General features: G+C 39.1%; 1 protein-coding gene across 1 annotated transcript in view; it reads right to left on the reverse strand.

Annotated features, from left to right (window-relative positions):
- The window catches only part of ABCB11 (ATP binding cassette subfamily B member 11), a 55,929-nt gene that overhangs the window by 6,968 nt on the left and 27,181 nt on the right, over positions 1-21,780 (reverse strand). Inside the window, exons 13-17 of the mRNA XM_043525625.1 lie at positions 16,306-16,410; positions 16,030-16,191; positions 4,303-4,506; positions 695-936; positions 425-581 (exon numbers count right to left, since the gene is read on the reverse strand). Of these exons, the coding sequence (XP_043381560.1) occupies positions 425-581; positions 695-936; positions 4,303-4,506; positions 16,030-16,191; positions 16,306-16,410 (870 nt within the window). The remainder of the gene's footprint in view (positions 1-424; positions 582-694; positions 937-4,302; positions 4,507-16,029; positions 16,192-16,305; positions 16,411-21,780) is intronic.

Below are 21,780 nucleotides of genomic sequence, written 5' to 3' on the forward strand. Positions count from 1 at the left end.
CAAATTTGATGGTGTTTCTGTGATGTGCTCATACAAGAACCAGAAGATTATAAACATGGTTAGCGACTGAACCCATTTGGATTTAAATCACTGTTGTCGAGGTGGAAGAAAATCTCATTGTCCAGTGAATCCATCCAGCTCCCAACTCTCAGATCAGTTATTAAAATGTATTCACCATTTATTGATACTCCGGGTGAAATTTCTGGTAGACTGGGAATAATTTGACTGCATTCTCATGCTTACATTATAGCACATAGCTCAGTACTTCCCAAAAGGCAAGGATATCTAGCAAGTATTCTGATGTTACCCTACTTTGCTCACAAACAGAGGTGTGTATGGAATAGTCCATAATTACTGGGGTTTCAATACCTATATCACTGGGCTGAATAATGACATTTCCTGCATTGCTCATCTCTACTCTTACCCATTTTTCCCCTCCATCACTATAAATATTGATTTGGGGAACCCGATCCACCAATTGAAAAAAACGTGCAGCAGATATTTTTGCTTTAGCATAGTTTGGAGTATAAGAAGAAGCTCTTCCCAAAGCAGTTCCACTGGTCACAATGGCAGAGATCACCCTGCAGTCAAGGAGGAAAGCGTTTAGCTTGTGGGTTACATACATTTGTGAATTTTATTGTAAACAACATACTTCTGTAGCAGAGTATGTGGCTGTCTGCAAGTATCTTCTTACCTAAACACATAGCTATAATGAAGTCCTTCATTCTCCACCAAAAACCCCCCATATCGATAAGAGACCGAATTGGCTATGAACACTATACATTGGGCAAAGCCAAAACAGATTCCATAAACATTTGCTTTACTGATTGCAGCTCTGTATGGGATTTCCAGATGTTCTTCATATGCTTCAATAAACTTTCTCTCCTTCCCTATTCCAGCTACAGTCCTAATGTTAGAGAGGGCTTCACTGGAGATCTAAGAAAAAAAATAGGTTATAGGTAAAACACTTAGGAATCACTCTGAAAAAGTGGGAAGACTTTTTATCCCACATTTCAGTGAGAGGGCAATAGGATTGTTTGGCAAATTATAGAAACTAATGATGTACAAATTGGTTCAGATGCAATAAGAATGGATGCAAACCTCAAAGAGGACTTTTTCTGAAGTCAGCCCTCCTCGGACTAGGCTACTGCAAAACATTCATACTGAAGATGGCCTTGCTTGGGCTCTCACACATGGGTGAATTTCACTTTGCATATGTCACTGGCACCACTATTCCTTAATAATAGAATGTGTCCAACTCCAAACAAAGAGGTATGGTTGTTCTGGCATACCCCCTCATCAGCTGAAACATGGTCTTCTTCAACTTCCCATGCTGATATTGTGTTGTGCTGGGAGATCTGTGTCCCGCTGAACGTAGGACTAGGGATTTGTAACATATATCTAAGTGTGACCATGGGCTTATCAATGGCATTTTAGACAGAAATCTCTAGCTAAACTAAGCAACACCGAATATGCCATAATGCTAAATATTTTAAAATATATGGCCCTGTGGGAATGTTGGTGTTAGTCATAGATGAAAAGTGGTTATTTTCTTGTTTGCACATTTTTAAGAATGTTTTTATTTCAATTGTTTTGTTTCTGTGTTTTTCTTACACCAGTGGTCTTGGAGGAAAGGGTGATAGTCTCCAGTTCTCTTTCTTCAGAGTCAAAATCTTTTATAAATTAAAGGCAGCTGAATTTACTACTTAATCTTTTCCATTGATACCTTGCCAGTTCATGTTCAAGAAAAGTGGCTAGATGGAACATACAGATGAGGGTAAAATCCTGGCTGCACTGAAGCCAATGGGAAAACTCTGATCAACTTTGGTGGAACCATGATTTCAGCCAGAGGGTAGATACGGAGTAACCCCTGTCTGACTGCGTGTACAATCTATTGTGTAATAGTATAATGCAGTGTAGGAAGCTGGTATCCATTCCACATTGTCTTTTTCTCTGCTTTCGAAACTTTTTTGAGATGCCCGTTAATTGTAAGGATTAGGATCTAGTTTTGTTGCTTGTAAAGTTTGTCTCAACCCACAGTGGAGCTATATTTTCATCAGAAAATCAGCATACAGAATTTATGCTATACCAGCTTATTGCTTCATCCCATTTGTCCTGTATGTTTTAATTCACAGGTTTGTCATGTTTAAATGTACTTGCTGATTGCCTTGCCATTTGTAATGGCTCAGTCTGTTTTGCCTTCTCTTATCTATAGATATTCCTACTAAATTTTGTTTCATTGCCTATGAAACCTTTCTGCATGCAGCATAGAGGAGGTCACCTGAATATGAATACTTAAAAATGATTTAGGTCAATTTTCCATTACATTTTTTCCAGGACAGTGTGTAGAATTAGTCCTGGAGCATTAGTATGTACCTTGAAGGAGCGAATAAATAGGCCTTGAGAACTTGAGTGTTCAGTCTATGTTTTTCTATATTTTAAAATGGCAGAGAAGCAATTGTAGAAAAGACTTAAACAAACCCTCTTGTATTTGGACGGTTGGCTGCTGAATAAATTAGAAAATATCACCAGCCATAATCAGTCATTGAAGCACTGAATGCCCTTTTCTTCCTAGCCTCCGGGTCATTCCATTGAGTAATGACTGATGCACGGGCCATTTGTCAAGTTCCTATCTCTACATCAATTTCAAGAAGGTATTTTGATTGATCATTTGCTGTAAATAATTTAGCCATTGTGAATGAGAGAACAGTCAGCATTAACTCTTCCTAGACTTTGGGTGTCTTTGTTTGAACTAGTGTTATCAACGCCATGAGATGTTAATTATCTTAATTCATGTTGTATACAGGCATGTGATTTTTTTTTAGTTTTCCTAGAATTCTGTTAACATATAAGGATAATCTAAATTTGTGGAGCTCATTAATGTCTACAGTTTAACTTATTTAGACCGCAAATCCCTGTTTGTCTGACAAACTGTTTGGCCTCAGTCCCAGAGAAGGAGGAATTGTGCTGTGTAACTCTGCCAGCAAGCCTACATCTGTGAAAAAATCATTCCATAATCTCTTTTTTCCTCTGCATAAGGGGTAAAAAGGAAGTCTGCACAATTACTAAATGGGGAGTGTTTCTAATACCATGACCTCCAATTGTCCCCATTTTCTTGAAGCAGATCCACTGTTGTACCAGGTACGTTTTAAAATGGATCCAGTTCTGGCTATTGGCAACATGTGGCTGGCAGCATCAGTGACAGATTTTAAGACAAGGAACCCTATGAGCAGCTGTCCTGTTCACCTCCGTTTCTGTCTAGGAATGGGGAGAAAGCACAGCTGCCATTCCCTGTCTCTTCCCCACCACAACTGCTGCTACATGCACTAGAGGTCTTCCAGCAAATGCAGCTCGTGGCTTTGGCTGAGACGCTCTGAGTAACTACTGATCTGATTGAGTGCCTACAACCTCTCCATAGAGAACTCTATTGAGAACCGCATGTGGAGCAGCCCCTAGATGTTCATTGCCAAAAGATCATGGAGGTTTGCTAACTGAGAAATAGGAGGAGAACGGGAGTGGGAGCACCTGAGAGAGGCAGACAGTCAGGGAACACTGCACACACAACTTATTCCTCCCTGTGAAGGCTCTCACTCCTGTGATGGCTTGCTTAGCAAACTTGACTTGTATCTATTTCCGTCACACATTTTGGAGAACACATACTGAAGTTGCAACGTATGCTTTGTTTGGTATCAAAATGAGACAGCAGAGGAAGACAGCTGCACGGTACAAAAAGTCAAACCAAAAAAGTTTACATTACTCCTATAAAGGAAAGACTTTACTATGCGATGTTCTAGCTTAGAAAATCCAACTGATGTGGAAACAGTGGGCTCCTAAAATCTAGCCTATCCAGTTGCAGAATACAGCTCACTATAAAAACAACCCAGCTGTCTTTAAAATCAGCAGGTACTGTTTTCTGGATTAGTGCTGAATTCTAGAATGCAATGATTTCTTAATGCACATGACCATGGTGTCCTGCTGATGGGCTACAAAGAGCATCAGAGGGTGCCTTCAGATATGCATATTAAAAGCAGTAAGCAATAAAAGAGACTGGAATTAGACACACATCTTACTGTCTGAGGTCATAGCCTTTTTGAGGAGGAAGTCGCATTCCAAGTAGTAAGTACTTTTAGAGCTGGGAAAGTCTCCATGAAATTTCAGTGGCCTGAAATACTGCCCCTTGTATGTCTCTGCCACTTCTATAGCATCTGAATCACTGATAATTCCAACTGCCTGAGCTATGACTGACACACACCCCTGCCCCAAATGCCTGCTAATCAAAAATTAATTTTCAGAAAACATTACCTGCCCAGAAATTTCCATAGCTTGCTTGTCCTGTGAGGCAAATCCTGTCAACATTTTAGCCTGCACAGCTCCAGATAAGGCTAAAAAGGGCAGGAAGCACATTATAACTAGACTTAGTTTCCAGCTGAAGTAGAAAGCAATGATAATGGCCACTCCAATGTTGGTTATGGAACTGACAATCATTCCTATCTGAGATCCAGTAGCCTTAAAATAAAACAAAAGTAGATTACTGAATTGTATCCCCACAGTAACATCAATCATCATATATACTTCAAAAGACAATCAAATACCTTCCCATCAAACTTAGAGCATTCTAGATATTAAAATAACATGGCATGGATTAGTCTGTTTAGATTGACTCCAAAGGTATTAGCCCAGCCTAGCGGTCCTGTTTCCCATTGAAGTCAAATGAGAATTTTTGTCAAAACAAAGACTGGAGGCTCAATCTCTAAATGTTTTCCTGACCCACAGACCTTCCCCAGGACTAGTAAAGAAAAAACAGTCCCTAAGAATGGTAATAGATGTAAAGATGTAATTAGGGGTGAATTTTTACCATTTAGATGACTCTCTTTGACATCCATGGAAGCTGCTCATGTGTCTCAGTGCACGAAATCTGGCCCAAATATTTATGTGTTTTATGTATTTATTTATCTTTGAATAATAAAGAGGTGCCCATAATAAGCTCTATGAACCCTAACACATAGCTAGAAATTCCAGCAGTGCTAAAATAATCAACCAGGAACTCAATGAGGTACTAGTTGGCAAAGATTCAAAAAGGGATGAATCACAATTGCAGTTTATCCCTGTTTCCCTATTTCAGATAAAGTTTAAAAATACCTTTTAAATAATCTTTGTTGGTAATTTTATCTTTGCCTCATGCACTATGGGAACATTTTTCTTTCTGACAATTTTACAGTATTTGGTTGGTCTGTCTCAGCAGCAACGAACCTTTAACCTCACTAAATGAGAACTAAATTGTATATTTAAAAAAAAGTTTGTGCTCTTAAATCATTAGGTGTGAAATTCATCACCTAGGTGTGGAGTGCCGACACCCAGTTCACCTCACTACTTTACCTCGCTACTAGAACTGGCGGGGACGGGACTGGGACTAGTGGCTATTTTGGGAGTCTCCATCCCCCCTGCGCATCATGGAAAGGGTCTCTTTGTGGGCGCTGCATTGGTCAGTGTGGAGTGCAACAATGAGACAGGTCACCAGATCTGTTCCTACATGGATCCTCTGGCTATAACATGCCACATATGTAGAACAAAATGGCTGCAGGTGTTATGTCAGATACTTAGAGGTGGTCCTGAACTAGAACAGTTAGCTCCATAGAAATCCAGGGAAGTTGGGATATACATTCAGCTCTGAACCTGGTGACTGGCCTTATACTTGCATGTACCTAAGGTTGTTTCCCCCCTATTTCATTCTGATTTACCTCACTGGATACATTAAATGAGACATTTCTATTTATGTATTTTTATGTGTTTATATATCACTCCCTAAGCTGATGAGGAAATTGTCCAATCAGAAGATTGCCCTTCTTCATAGCCCTCATTTTTCTCCAGACTCAGAAGCAGTGGAGAGGCAAGTGTGGTTTATTTCTGTTAGAAAATGAAGTTGTAAAGAGGGGAAAATTCTTGAGGGCTAGCAGGAAGCAGAGACAGAGTAGGCACACATTAAGCAGCAGTTTAACAAGTGGATTTTTTGTTTGTTTATTTTTAAGGGAGAATTTAGAAAACCTGCCACACTATTGCCTAGTAAGGCATAACTAAGCAATCTCCTGAGCAGGTCCAGTGTTCTGTAAATTCAGTAACTACAATGTTTTCTGATTTGTGTGTGGGGAATTTGAGCTTAACGTTTTCTCTTGTCTCGCACCCCCTTGCACTCTTCCTTTGTTTTAAAAGAAAAGTTAACTCTTTGCAAAACAAGATGTGTAAATGGTGGAGGGAAGAGAAAATAAATCCTTTACCATGAATTGTAAACTCTGCTGTCTGGCAGTCAGCACTGTGAAAACCATAGTATTTAATTTGTGATCATTCAGTGTCATGAGAAGTAATAAATCACATGCAGACAGAGGGAAAAATTTTACAGGACTTGTCTTAAAAATGTTTCAAATCAAATTCACCTTAGGAGATGAGAAATGGACATAAACAAATTGCCAAAATGCTAAAGGTAAAGCTTTAAATTAAATATTGTAAAATTAAAAATCAATTATTTTAACTCTTTGCCATGGGACAATGATCAGAAGACCTTTCTCCCCAATGAATCACTCTTTCACCTTTCCTTGTCAGCTGAGTGTGGTTGTCCAGACCTTTCCCTGTTACTTGCAGCAGCAACCACCAGTGAATAAGGCATGGGTTGAGTATGGAAGTAGGAGAACCCATTACAGGGTATCTGATACAGTTTGTCAGCCTAAACGGAAACAGGTTGACAAGGGGAAGGAGCAGACCACACAGATTTAGCTGGCTGTAGTTAACCATCCCAAATGGGTAGGGATATTTAACTCCTAGAAGTAGCACCAAGGATATCAAACACCAGTCTCTTAATAGGTACTGCAGGTAGATTTAAGGTGGACACCGTGCAAGCCACCAAACTGCGGAACTGCATAGAGTCCTTATCCAGTGATATATCAGGTTAAAAATCTGGTTCCATATGCTTCTGCTCAAAGAAAGGAGCTATCACATCATCTTCTTCCTTGGACAGGATTTCAGGCATCATCATCTGCAGTGTCAACAGATCCAAAGGAGTCGGGTCCCAAAGATCTCTGGACTACCAGATCTTGTGTAGATGAAATATAACCTCGCCATCCATGTGGAAGATAATTGAAAAATTTCTGAGGTGGCCCTTAATACGACCACAGGCCCCAGAACTGCCAGTTTCCCCAGCAACTGGGGTTTGGGAACATGCCTACAGGAGGCAGATCCCATAGGGTGGTATGAAGTGAACTAGAGGTCTCTGCATTTTCCTCTAACTTTCTTCTGATAAGGATCCAGGTCTAGATCTCAGCTAGAGTGCACTGAGGATAACAACAGATCCAGAGGGAGGTATGGAGACCCATCTGTCTGTGGAGACCCTGTAGGGGGTTCCAGGGAAAGACCAGAAACACCTTCCTGTCTTTTCTTCCTAACATGAGATGAGGAAGACCTTGGGATCAGGGAAACATGCCTCCTTTTAGAAACCTTGTGTGACACACTTGGAACAGACACATGAACCAGAGTTGAAAAGTGAATTTGGGCTGACACTGTGACAGAGCTCTCTGGAACCAAGGGTTTGACCGGAATCAACAGAGGAACTGACAATGGTTCTGTCAATTTGGACCACACTGGATCCAACATTACACACAAATCCATCTCTCTTCCCTGGAGCTGGAGCTAGAGCCATTTTGAAACTGTAGCAGCCTTGTAAGACCCAATAGTTCTGATCCGTGGGAACTGGCACTGCTAACAGTGGCTGCTCTGTCCCTATGTTCCGTTTTCTTTAGTGCTGCAACAGCTGGAACTGAAGATGCTGATGGCCCCAGTTCTGACATGTTGATCAAGTCCATCTTCCTGGATCTGCAAATGGAAGTTGGAACCACAGGGTTCTGTTGGGGTCAGCTAGTTGCAAGGCACAAGCTCTGGCACCAGTGAACTGTCTTTTGATCTCTCTTCTGAAACTGGGGTGGTCAGACCCTACCACATAGCCCTCAGTTTGAACATATGTAGCCTCAGGGATTTGACTGAGGGAGCTGGAGGAACCAAATCCAGCCCCAACAAGGTTTGTGGCTTCTTGGAACCTTCAGTTGCTTGGAGCCATTGGCAGTCACAGGGGCTGAGACTGGCCTCTTAGACCTAAGATCCAACACCTGATTGGGTCCAGAGGATCTAGCCTCAAGAGCTTCCTTTAGAAGGAGCTGCAAGGGCATCTCCCTATCCTTGCGGGCTCTAGGAGTATAGGTTCAACACACCAAATACCAAGAAAGCAAGTGTCCTTCTCCCAGACCCTTGAGGCACTGTATGCGGTCACTGGATGCTAGGAAGACAGCCGGGCAAGAAGCACGCTTCTTGAATCTCATCTCCTCAGCTTCTTTGGTTGCTCCCTAAATCAGAACTGGGAAAAACACTTATTAATGAACTAATTATACTAATGAGCTAATACTAACTATCTTAACAAGAAAGAAGCTCTGACTCTGAAGAGACGGGGGAGGTTCACATCCGTCCAGACACATGGTTTGAAGGATATGAGGGGTGAGGGTGATCCGCTCTCTAAATAACCTTGCCCTCAGAATGTCTGTGTGGGGGATGCAAAAGAACTCTAGCTGACACTGCTAGAAGAAAGTTCTACTACAGGGTTGCATAGTGCCCATCAGTGGGACTATGCAGAGCCATTGCAAAGAAATTTGGGTTACTAAAATAAAAGTGATATTGAAAATGTATTATGTTAATCAACTTAAACAGTTTAAAGGACAACCCTCTCCCCAGCAGGAGGAGAAGCCATGGAAAGCAATATGATACTGGCACTGCTCCTATGGATCTGCTTCCCAAGGGGTGGCAAAGGAGGTTCGTATCTCAAGTCTATAAATCTATAGTGGGGGAGGGACAATAAGAAACAATGTGTCATTACTAGTAATGCATAATATCACAAACATTAAAAATGTTCTGTTATATTTTATAGGGGACAATGGATTTTGTATTGTTTTTAGCATGGTGTCAGTATAGCAGCAATAAAAATGACAGCAGACTACAAAATGCAATGAACAGTGTAAGTAGAAATTAGGTGAACCAAAAATGGTTCCCTGCTAGTTAAGACTGTAACAAAGGAAGACCAAGGGTTTTATAAAATAAGTATTAACATTTTCTCCAAGGAAAAAAGACCCACAGAACCAGAAACAAAAAGAATTACCCTAAGGATAGTAGACCCGCTTGCAGCAACTACCATTGCGACAAGCACAGAGCGTATATCATGTCCAAAAGTGGAACCAGGACCAAAGAGTGGACTCACCCCGCTTTCAATATCCAGGACTTTAGTTAATAATGTACAATTTATGCCTAAATCTATGGTTTTAAATTAGTTTCATTGGCATATGGCAGAAATGAAATGTGTAAAAATACTGTGTCTAGATTGTCCACTTCTATACCAATTGAAAGATAGGCTGCATATCAATGAGCAAATAAGGGATGCTATTGAGAGTCAGGAAACTCAGTCCTCCTCTGATATTTTTAGGACAGACGGGTTACAAACAGGGCTGTCAAGTGATTAAAAAAAATCATGATTAATCATGTGATTAAAAAATTAATTGAAGGGTTAAAATCCATTGCTGATGTAATAACCTGGTATATGGATTTGTGTACAGGCCCAAAGTCCAGAGTTTAGTCAAGCAGTCAGAGGCCTAGCAAATAGTAATTAGCTAAGAGAAAGCAAAATAACCAAAAAATAACTTTGTTTTTGCTAAGATATGCCTGGTCAGCAAAACGCCAGATGTTGGGGGCAATAATTGTGTCTTATTCAAAGTTGCAAATAAAACAAAGAAGCCCTGTTTCTGTTGGGTTAGTTTCTTCTGTATGAAGATGTTCTTCCCACACATCCAACCTTGAGTTTATAAAAGGTACAAGCATGTCAGTATAAGACATGGCCTCCTCCCACCTCCCTTTCCCAGGAACCAATGCCTGCCTTAAACACAAATAAACAACTTGAAAGACAATCTTTATTGCCATATACTTCAACTGTTTCTTTGCTTTTACCCTTAGATATGTATCTGTTGGACAATCAAAGAAGCTACTTCATTCCTATGAACCCCAAAGCAGAATTCAACATATATATTTTATACTAATACATTTTATTAAAGTACTAATTAAATGTTAAATGTTAATTTGTCAACTTGAGACCATGGGCAGAAACATTATGTAACCTTTAACCACTGGCTACTGTGCTATCATGTCTTGCAGCTAAACCTACCTGGGGGTGTGGGACTGCCTACCCCATCACTTTCCCCCGCCCATGAAAAATCCATATATTCCATTGTAATCAATTGATTGACAGTGTCTCTGAGCCTAATAAGCAAGGTGACACTCCATCAGCACTGTACGTAATAAACTCCTGTGCTTGATCTCTACACGGTGTGGATTTATGTCCTTCATTAATCATGATTGTCAGGGTTCCCTCCCCACTCTGAACTCTAGGGTACAGACATGGGGACCCACATGAAAGACCCCCCCCTAAGCTTATTTCTACCAGCTTAGGTTAAAAACTCCCCACGCACAAATTCTCCCTTGTACCTTGGGTTTAAGTAACGCTGCCACCACCAAGTGATTTAACAAAGAACCAGGGAAAAGGACCACTTGGAGTTTCTCGTCCCCCAGCAATCCCCCCAAGCCCTTACACCCCCTTTCCTGGAGAGGCTTGAGAATAATATCCTAATCAATTGGTTACAAAATGATCAAAGACCCAAACCCCTGGGTCTTGGAACAATGGAAAAATCAGTCAGGTTCTTAAAAGAAGGATTTTATTTAAAGAAAAGGTAAAAGAATCACCTCTGTAAAATCAGGATGGTAAATACTTTACAGGGTAATCAGATTCAAAACACAGAGGATTCCCCTCTAGGCAAAACTTTAAAGTTAAAAAAAACCGGGATAAACCTCCCTCTAGTAAAGGGAAAATTCACAAGAAAAACAAAAGACAAACTAATCCGCCTTGCCTGGCTTACCTATACTGGTTGCAATATTGGAGACTTGGATTGGGATGGGTTGGAGAAGATGGATTTCTGTCTGGCCCCTCTCAGTCCCAAGAGAGAACCCCAACACAAAACAAAGAGCACAAACAAAACCCTCCCCCCTCCCAAGATTTGAAAGTATCTTCTTCCCCATTGGTCCTGTTGGTTAGGTGCTAACCTGGTTAGCTGAGCTTCTTAACCCCTTACAGGTAAGGAGGAATTCTAGGCTACTCTTAGCTGTATGGTTATGACAATGACTAATCGTGCTGTTAAAAAATAATAGAATACCATTTATTTAAATATTTTTGGATGTTTTCTACATTTTCAAATATATTGATTTCAATTACAACACAGAATATAAAGTGTACAGTGCTCACTTTATATTTATTTTGATTATAAATATTTGCACTGTAAAAACAAAAGAAATAGGATTTTTCAATTCACTGAATACAAATACTTTAGTGCAATCTCCTTATCATGAAAGTTGAACTTACAAATGTAGAATTATGTACAAAAAATAACTGCATTCAAAAATAAAACAATGTAAAACTTTAGAGCTGCAAGTCCACTCAGTCCTACTTCTCGTCAGCCAATCACTCAGACAAACAAGTTTGTTTACATTTTCAGAAGACAATGCTGCCTGTTTCTTGTTTACAATGTCACCTGAAAGTGAGAACAAGGATTTGCATGGCACTGTGGTAGCTGGCGTTGCAAGGTATTTACATGCCAGATGCACTAAAGATTCATATGTCACCTTTATGCTTCAACCACCATTCCAGAGGACGTGCATGCATGTGGATGATGGGTTCTGCATGATAATGATCCAAAGCAGTGTGGACAGATACATGTTCATTTTCATCATCTGAATCAGATGTCACCAGCGGAAGGTTGATTTTCTTTTTTGGTGGCTCAGGTTCTATAGTTTCTACATTGTAGTGTTGCTCTTTTAAAACTTCTGAAAGCATGCTCTACACCTCATCCCTCTCAGATTTTGGAAGGGACTTCAGATTTTTAAACCTTCGGTCAAGTGCCGTAGCTATCTTTAAAAATCTCACATTGGTACCTTCTATGCATTTTGTCAAATCTGCAGTGAAAGTGTTCTTAAAATGAACAACATGTGTTGGGTCATCATCTGAGACTGCTATAACATGAAACATATGGCAGAATGCAGGTAAAACACAGAGCAGGGGACATACAATTCTCCTGAAAGGAGTTGCATCACAAATTTAATTAACACATTATTTTTTTTATGAGTATCATCAACGTGGAAGCATGTCCTCTAGAATGGTGGCTGAAGCATGAAGGGGCATACAAATGTTTAGCATATCTGGCATGTAAATACCTTGCAATGCCAGCTACAAAAGTGCCAGTGTGTATGCCTGTTCTCACTTTCAGATAACATTGTAAATAAGAAGCGGGCAGCATTATCTCCCAAAAATGTAAACAAAGTTGTTTGTCTTAATGACTGGCTGAACAAGAAGTAGGACTGGGTGGACTCGTAGGCTCTAAAATTTTACATTGTTTTGTTTTTGAGTGCAGTTATGTAACAAAAAAAATCTGTATACGTAAATTGCACTTTCACAATAAAGAGATTGCCCTAGAGTACTTCTATAAAAAATACTATTTCTTTTGTTTATCATTTTTACAACGCAAATATTTGTAATAAAAAATAATATAAAGTGAGCACTGTACACTTTGTATTCTGTGCTGTAATTGAAATCAATATATTTGAAAATGTAGAAGAACATCCAAAAATATTAATAAATTTCATTTGGTATTCCATTGTTTACCAGTACGATTAAAACTGCAATTAATCACGATTAAAGTTAATCACATGAGTAAACTGATTAATCGACAGCCCTAGTTACAAAGCAAAAACAAATTAGGCCTTTTAAAATCAAGTATATCAGTTAAAATAGAGCAGATTTTCAAAACATAAAAAAGACATGTCAGCTACATTAAACACCCTGGGGCTAACAGTGTTCCACCAATGACTGATTGATTCGAGAGTCTAGCTAATGAAGACAGGAACACTGTTAAATATGCATGACATTGCTCATTTGTTTAAACAGACAGGCAAAAGAATCAATGAATTGGTTAAAGTTAATAACAAGAAAGCAAAAAACAAAGTGGGAATGAAAATCATTTGTACCGCTTATGGCGGCTATGCATTGGACAGGGTAATCACTACACTAAGAAATGTTGAAGCTGGAAAGGTGCCAAATCTTATTGAGAATAAACACCTAAATAAATGATATTGTCCCAAATGTACAAAAGGATCTTGTGTGAATTGGCAATATGTTAAAGCATGTAAACAAATTCCTTTTAATACTCTTCAAAATTTGGGCTCTGTGACACCACATCCTAATCAAGGCACATGTTATTCTAAACAATCTTGTTGAGTGTCGGATTCTATGTATACTGTATTTACGGTATCTTTACCAATAGTAAACCCAAACATAACAATCTTTAATAAATTGGGCACAGTAGAAGGTTACCTAAAAACAGGAATCTACAAAGAACACCTATATCTATGTGGATCTGCTGGTACTTTATTAAGCAACACAAACCTGGTGGGCACCGCCTATGGCTAGTTGCTCCTCAAAAGGGCTATTAATACCTATGTAGGTGTGACATCTTCAACATCGCAACGCCTGTCTGCGGTCATGCCAGCCAGACCCAGCCTAACAAGACAGATGAGCTAGCCGCCACTGTCTCCTTTCCTGTGATACTCACCAGATGGTGACTCCCAGCAGTAAAATGGCCTACCACATTGATGGGCTGTATTATGTAGTAACTAACAATAAAAAAAATATGTACGAAAATCTTGCATGCAGTGTCACCAATCCAAATTTTTATTTTGTCCCTCATGCATGTTATATTATTGACCAAACTACAATTATTCCTGTACCAGCCTTTCAGAATGAAACTATTATTCAAAGTGAACCCAACCATTAAAAAAATCTTGAAAATTACATATTATTGATCCACTGACCTTAACTATAAAAGCATTACTAGCTTGAAAAAATACCCATGTTGTTCAAATTAGCAATAACATGTATACAGATGTAGAAGATTTAATATATAATGGTGACTTGGACCTAATTATTTCTACTATATGGATAGAAGTTACCTTTAAAGTATTAATTGTTTTACAAATAGTGTAGGTTTAGTTGTGTTCATTTTGTATCGTTGCTTGCATATTTTGTTAAAACAATATAAATCCTTCCTGAATGCATTAACTAGAACCTCATATAAACACCTAATCAAGTAGTTTAGTATTGCCATGATTGGTAATCTAGGTAGAAAAGGTTGGACTGTTAGCAAATGAATCAAACTCCCTGTGAGTCTTTGTATATAAAACCCCATAAGCCTTTGTGCATGAACTTTAGTGTTTTGTATCTATGATTCTAGTTTTTGTACCTATGATTCTAGAGACTCTGTATTTAGGTTAAATTTAGTGTGTGACCAAGTGGAGGAATGTGTATAATATTTTTACCCTGAGACTGTTGACCTGTGAAGAATATGTCCAGATGTCCAGTAGGGGTCCACTTGTAATTGATGAGATAATGTCGCAGTGATTGATGAGATAATGACCCACTGAGAGATGCCTTTAGCTTATTAAGAATTACTTGTTGCCACAGGTGTTTTCTATAATCAGGACAGATAAGCTAAGATACCATAAAAGAACATAAATTACAGATATCTTTAGCTCATTGATTAGGTAAACTGAAATAGCATAAAAGGATCTCCTCCACTAGATCAAAAAGGGAAAGGGATTTTTCCTTGTCTTGAACAAGTTGGTATATAAAGAGCAGAGTTTCTGGGTCTTAGATAGGAGTGAATTGAGCTGCAGTAACTTGTCCAGTTTCCAGATTGGTTTGATAACCATAGCCTTCCTTTCTATATTCTGTATTGTGTTGTGTTAATCCTTCACTAATCATCATTGATTAATAAATTCCAGTTGAGCTCCATTATTTGACCTCTTATTAATAACGGAACTGAAACTAAACCCAAGAGTTGGGAAAAGTTTTTCGCTTTGTCATTCACAGCTCTATTATTTGTGTAGAGTGCAGTAACTGGACTCTTCAGAGAATACTGCTTTAGCCTGGAATAAAGCCTTCTCTTATGCAGCTACTGTAAGGCAGAGTTGGTGTTAAGAAGTCTGTGCATGCAAATTAAAATGGAACCTGTAAGTAACTGTGAGAAGGGGGAGGGAGATGGCTGCTGCTTTCTGAGGTGCTGGGGAAATACCGACTGCTTGCTGCTGACAAGAAGCCGTAGGCTGCAACTTTTTCTTTTTTCTGTCTCATTCTTATTTTAAATCCCTTAAAACTCCAAGAAGAAAAAAGTCCAGCAAAACTCCTATAACCAGTTAAATATCAGTAACAAAAAAGTCCATACATTGCTTTTTGTGTTTGTAGAAACAAAATTACTTGCTTTAGAGCTAAGGTTGACCACACACATAACTCAGCAGCACACACCTTCAACCAGTAGGGGGAGTGTTTTTCTGAAGTGGAATGTTAGCATAAATCACAACAGCCACATGTAATAAACTCTACATCAGTCTGAAAATTCTGTTTAATCAATGATATTACTGTTGATAAATTTGGGTTGAAAATCACTGTGATATGTTTCAGAAATATGCATTTAGTGATTATGGCAAAATTCCACCATCAGGAATGAGAAATTAAAGATTATACCCTGAATGCTTCTTTCTGTTATATTAGTGACTTGTGGTAACTTTACTGGCTTTTATGGCATTGATCTGTTTACACTGGTACAATGGACAGCAGGATCTGGCTCTAGTTCTGCATTTAGTTCTTTATATGGAGAGTAACTAATTGCTGTGCCAGTCTATGATAGACAGTGCACACATTGGAAATGGCTTAGCTAGACCAAGTGAAAGTAGAAACCATGAGATTAGATATATATTTATATTACTATTTACACACTATATAATTCTTGTGACATCACATACCATAGTAATGCAGTAATTAGCATGGAGCAAAATAATTCCTAATATATGGTTTCTTACCCCTTGAACCTGTGATGCATCTGTTGCAAGTCTTGTAGTCAAGGCACCAGGGCTGTTTCTGTGGTCATCAAACCAACCAGTCTCTTGCCCTAACATAGCTTGGAAACCAATTTTCCTTAACCGTCTTGTAAGCAACTCACCAGATTTTGCAAATGTGTATCCCTGGTATGCATAAGAACAAATACACTTATTATACAAAACACACACATGCACACATGGCCAGACATGAACAGAAAAAGAAACTAGCAAAGCAGAAGTTTAACGAATTGCCATTACCTGCAGGAACTGTGTGAAAAATGATACAGCTCCAACAACAACAAAAAGTAGGCAGATGCCATTGATCAGTACTCTTTGCTCTTCTTTATCAGGCATAGAAAAGGTCTTTTGAAAAAAAAAAGAATGTCATAACATTAGATTGTCAATGGTAGTAGTGTGAACAAGGTGAGCAGAATTTGTCTATGCCAGTGAAATACAGTATAAAGTTTTCACGTCAGCCCCTAAAGATCTCAGTCAGATGAAAACATCATGGGCCATATCTTCAGTTGGTATAAATTCATAAAATTAAGGAATCAAAACACTTATGCTGATTGGTGCCCTGTATATTTAGATTTAAAATTCAACCAGTCTTTATTACTAGATTATTTCACAAACAATTGGAACTACAGTACATCTATATAAATAAACAGAAGCAGTCTACACATACTGGAGAAATTTTAACCAATTGTTTAGAATCTTTTAAAATTTTGAATGGACATGGATTTCATTTCACTGCATTACTCACATTTATATTAATATTCTATTCTATATTAAGGGCTGGGTCCTGGGGTGTGGTCTTGCCTTTAGAAAACCTGCATGGTCTGACTATGAGTTTCTGTGATTTTCACAGAGACCCCCAGGAGAAATCCAGGTGCAAAACACCACAGTTTCAGTAGATGGGTTTCATTTGATTTCTGTTGATTTATATGACAAGCTTGGAGCACAAAACGGCCTTATAAATTTGCTAAATGTTTTAGTTTCTGAGTTAGGTTGCATTTATTTAAAGTCCCAACTTCCCAGTCTCTTATGACAGCTTGCCTGTGAAGAGCCAGACTCTCAAATATAACAAGAGAGAAGCCTGAGGTGTAAAGATAAGATCCAGATCATGGTCTGAAGTAAGTTCTACTTTGGATGTACTTTGTAGAGATGGATCTCAGCCACAAAGCGTGGATCCAAATCCAGATCTTCTCAAAGATCAAGGGGGTTTGGATCCAATAGTCCAGTTCAGGACCATCTCGCTGTATAATAAAAGCAAAAGTGAATGATCCTTATTGTACTCTTGCAAACTCATAAGTATCAGCCTAAAGCTTGAGGGCATGCTATTGTTTGTACTCTCTCTACAGTTACTACAGTGTGTCCAATGAACAAGAAATTATCCACAAAACCATACACCTCAATTGCTACTGAAAAGCAACAAGCTTCAATGCTGGAAGAAATTTTCCCATGGAATAATTACCCTTTATGTGGGTTTTACACTTTTCTCTGAAGCATCGCATACTGGCCACTATAAGTGACAGGCTACTGGATGGCATTGTTAAGATTAGTATGGCAGTTCTTATTTTCCTAAACTAAGTCATAGAATTATAGACTCATAGGCCTGGAAGGGACCTCAAGAGGTCATCTAGTCCAGTCCCCTGCACTCATGGCAGGACTACGTATTATCTAGACCATCCGTGATAGGTGTTTGTCTAACTTGCTCTTAAAAATCTCCAATGATGGAGATTCCACAACTGCCCTAGGCAATTTTATTCCAGTGCTTAACCACCTTGACAGTTAGAAAGTTAAGCCGATTGCTTCTTGTCCTATCATCAGAGGTTAAGAAGAACAAATTTTCTCCCTCCTTGTCTGGCCTTTTCTTCCTGGTTAAGGCCCTTGCTATAAGGTTAATGAGAATAAAAACAGAGGCAAAAGATATTACGTGCAGTCACGGAGCATAATACCATTTGCTGCACGTAGCTAATTACATCCAAAACAATTCTCCGCCCGACTCTGGAAAAGGGTAAGGGGGGTGTGATAGTGATCCAGAGAATACTGGCTGAAGTCACAAGGCTGTGGAAAAGATTAGTGGACTCAATTACTCTCTTCTTTCTGTAAAGCAATAATAGAGCAACTCCCTTAACACTCATAAAATCTATGACAGCTGTTGGCTCATTGGGAGGTACAAAATCAAGTACTTATGTTCCAAATACATACTTTCACATCAGGATAATTTTCCCTTTGGTACACATGAACAGCTCTCATTGATTCTGCTAATGGAAGATATAGGCGTGTTTCAAAGGGAGAACATAGGTCCCACGTGTTGTTAAACCAACGTGAAAATAAATCACTCTCTTCTTAGTGTGGGTTGGGAAGAGAATCCATTAGAAAAAATGTCCAGAGCTCAAATTAGGAATATTTTCCCCTCCCAAATGCTGTTCTTTTATCTCTTCTCTTTATGTCTGATCTTTTTATCTACTGCTATTAAACTGATTGCCAGTGAAGTAATGGTCCTAATCTCACTAGTCATCTTTCAGCAGTTCCAGTTCATAGGAGTTACTGTCCGTTGCAATACCTACCAGTTAATTATTTTACTGCTTGTGGGTAGCTTGTGTTTGGACTTCTCTGCTAAAATGACAATAGTTCTAATATTCTAACTGGGGTTCACAAGTCAAGTTACTATACATCTGCCAATCCTCCAAGAGAGCAACATGTTTAGCTCTTGGGAGTGGTTAAAAATAGCTTGCAGATTTGACCTTTAAGATTTACATCTGAACTGTCCTAAATTCTTGCAACTAAATTGCTGACAATAGAAAGGGCTGCTGGAATTTTCTTCTTAGTTACAGATGCAACAAATAAAATTCCACAAAATACATTTAAGCCTTCGTCTTAAAAGGCCACCCGATGTATTTATAGTTCAGAAGTGATGTATAAAAATTGTTTGAAAGGAACTGAATAGGAATTGCATAGAGATGGTTATTTTCCACTGGCAAAGCCTCTTCAAAGTAATTTTTAACTTTCAGTATCAGCTCCCTGGCAACAAACTAAACCCTGCAAAATCCAAAATAATGATGCCTGGTTCGCATTTAGTGTTGAGAGATTAAAGTCTGCTCCAAATGTCTGTGCTCTGCCATTACCTTTCAACAGTAAAGCATATGACTTGGCCAGACTTAATTTCATTTATTTAAAAAAATAACACCCATTTTTATGTAATCTCTTCTCATTAATCCATCATAATAAGAGCATAATATATAAGGGTGCATCTGCTGCACTTCTTGTCCCCTTGATGCAACATAGCTCATTTTATCCTTAATTTGTCAGGCTGTGAGCAACGTTGGGAAATATTTGTCATTTATATAGCTGGAAAGATAAACCTTAGGATTTAGCATCTGTTTCTCAATAGGATTTAGTCCCGTTTTACACCTGAGCTGAATGAGACACAAGAAGCTGAAGTCAGTGACTCAAATAAATTATGTCCCACTCTGAATCTAGATTAGAACACAGACCTAATTGCTCTTAGTTCTAGTCTTTTTCTGTAGCCTTGCATCACATGGAATTAGAAGCGCATAATATATGTCTAAACTTTATATAAATGGGATGAAAAATGCTTCATAAAAATGGGCATTTTGTGCATATAACCAGCACAAAATGCAGCAAGTGTGAGAACAGATCATCCTCACACAGCAGATGTTAATGTTACAATTGCTCTCGGAACCAGCTTTCTTCATCTGAAATGGTAGAAGCAGAAAGTCTATTGAAGGAACAGAAATATAAATTTATAAAACTAACAGTGTGTTATGGATTAGAGTACATGGCTCTGAAACAGGCTAAAGTATACTTTACTTTCCAGAATTAATGAGAGCTCTAAATGAGGGGAAAGAGTTTGGAATTTTCCCAAATGCACAAGAGTGCATCCCTGTAAGTGTTTATACTGAAACACGCTATAAATATATTTGAGTTGACTACTTCTGTAGGGCTAGATGATAGGTGACCGCGACCAGAAGTCTGATCCTGCTCCCATTGGAGTCAAAATGACAAATTTTCAATAGGGCAGGATCAAGCCCCAACTGTGCAAGTGAAAGGAGTGAGTGCAAAGCACCTTCCCTTCCTTAAACTCCACATCATTTGCCATCCACACTGGCTAAAGTCATGCCACTGCTTCCCAGAGCTCACTACCTTGCAGGAAAAGCTCAGGCCCAGAGCCTTGAGGTATTTTCATGCCACTGCTTCCCATATTAGTGCGGGTGCAAGCTTCTCCAAAGGCTGCAAGGAAGATGTTCTAAGGGGAGGGCCATAGCCATGCCTCCTTTCCTCACCAGCTGGCAAAGCTAGATGAGCACACAGGAGAATGCAATCTGCTCCCAGTTAAAGGGCTGCAGTGTTACTACGGCAGCATGCACTCTGCAGGAGCCCGAGGGGGAATTCTGGCAAAGCCAATCACAATTCATTCTGGGGTTCCTGTTACAGGTCCTGATTCCGGAGCAGTCAGTGGGATGTAAGCACATGGATAAGTGCTCTTCTCAACTGAGACTTAAGCACGTGCAGAAGGTCTCACCAGAAATGGGACCATAGTGCAGACCCTCGGCACCCCCCTTCTCACAAATTCCACTGTGTAGATGCCAATGCAGCTGGGATGGAAGGGGGGCTATTTGCTCGTGTGTCAGAAGCACTGTTATTATTTGTAATGTAAGTTGAACAAGCCAGCTCTGTGCTTGCAGCAATGGTCTCTGCTGCATTCATGAACTGGCTTCTTTCTAAATATATTGTCTGGCACTTTTATTTTTTATTATTCATTTCTTTTAATCTCAGTCTATTTTTATAGCAACATCTGAGAACTTTCCAAATAACATTTCTCTCTTTCTCCTAGATTTGGCTTCTTCTACTCACAAATGTGTTTTCTCCCCCTTCCCTGAGTTTATTTCTCCTCCAGCACAAGCCAACATGCCTATCACCATCATCAGTGAGGATATTCATACAGTGCTTGGAGCAGGGTGTGTGCTCCATCTATTAGCAGGCTGTCTGCCTGGCCCTGCACTAAAACAGCAAAAACATTTTAGGGCTATGGATAATAAAGCATGGCTGTTGGTTGTTAAGGTATCTCATTTGGGGCCCAATTCTTCAAGGATGCAAAGTGCTGAGCATTTTCAGCTCCCACTGGACCCAATCCTTATAGATGAGGAATTCATCCAGGGAGATCAAGGTGCTTACTACCTTGCAGGAAAAGCTCAGGCCCAGAGCCTTAAGGTATTTTCATATTCTGATGTGTTTTAATTTTGCTCTATATTCTATTACATTTTGACACTTGTGGTCAAAATATAGGCCTGATCCTGAAAACCACTGATTTTCCATGGGAGGAGAACTGTGGAGCTACACAGATAGGTACGGTTTAGCAGGGATTGGGCCCCATTTTCCCAGTAATATATTTTCTAGACAGGAATTTGTGTTAGCTGTGATCTTCACTGAGTGGATGCTAAGTAAGCCAAGAGTCTTAGGTCCTGTCTCTGTTAGTACATTCATGTAACAGGTGAATTCCTGCTGAGAGTAAAGGACAGATTAAAAAACAATTAAAAAGGGAAATAATATTTTGTTGTAGATATTTTTCTCACATTTTTGTCATTTCACCTGAAAAAATGGTATTTGAAACAATTCAATTAACACTAACAGTTTCCACATACAGAGTACTTTACAAACATGAACAAATTAATTAGAGCCTGAATCATCGTCTTATTGAAGTCAATA

The sequence above is a fragment of the Chelonia mydas genome, chromosome 11 (assembly GCF_015237465.2).
Source record: "Chelonia mydas isolate rCheMyd1 chromosome 11, rCheMyd1.pri.v2, whole genome shotgun sequence".
Taxonomy (NCBI): domain Eukaryota; kingdom Metazoa; phylum Chordata; order Testudines; family Cheloniidae; genus Chelonia; species Chelonia mydas.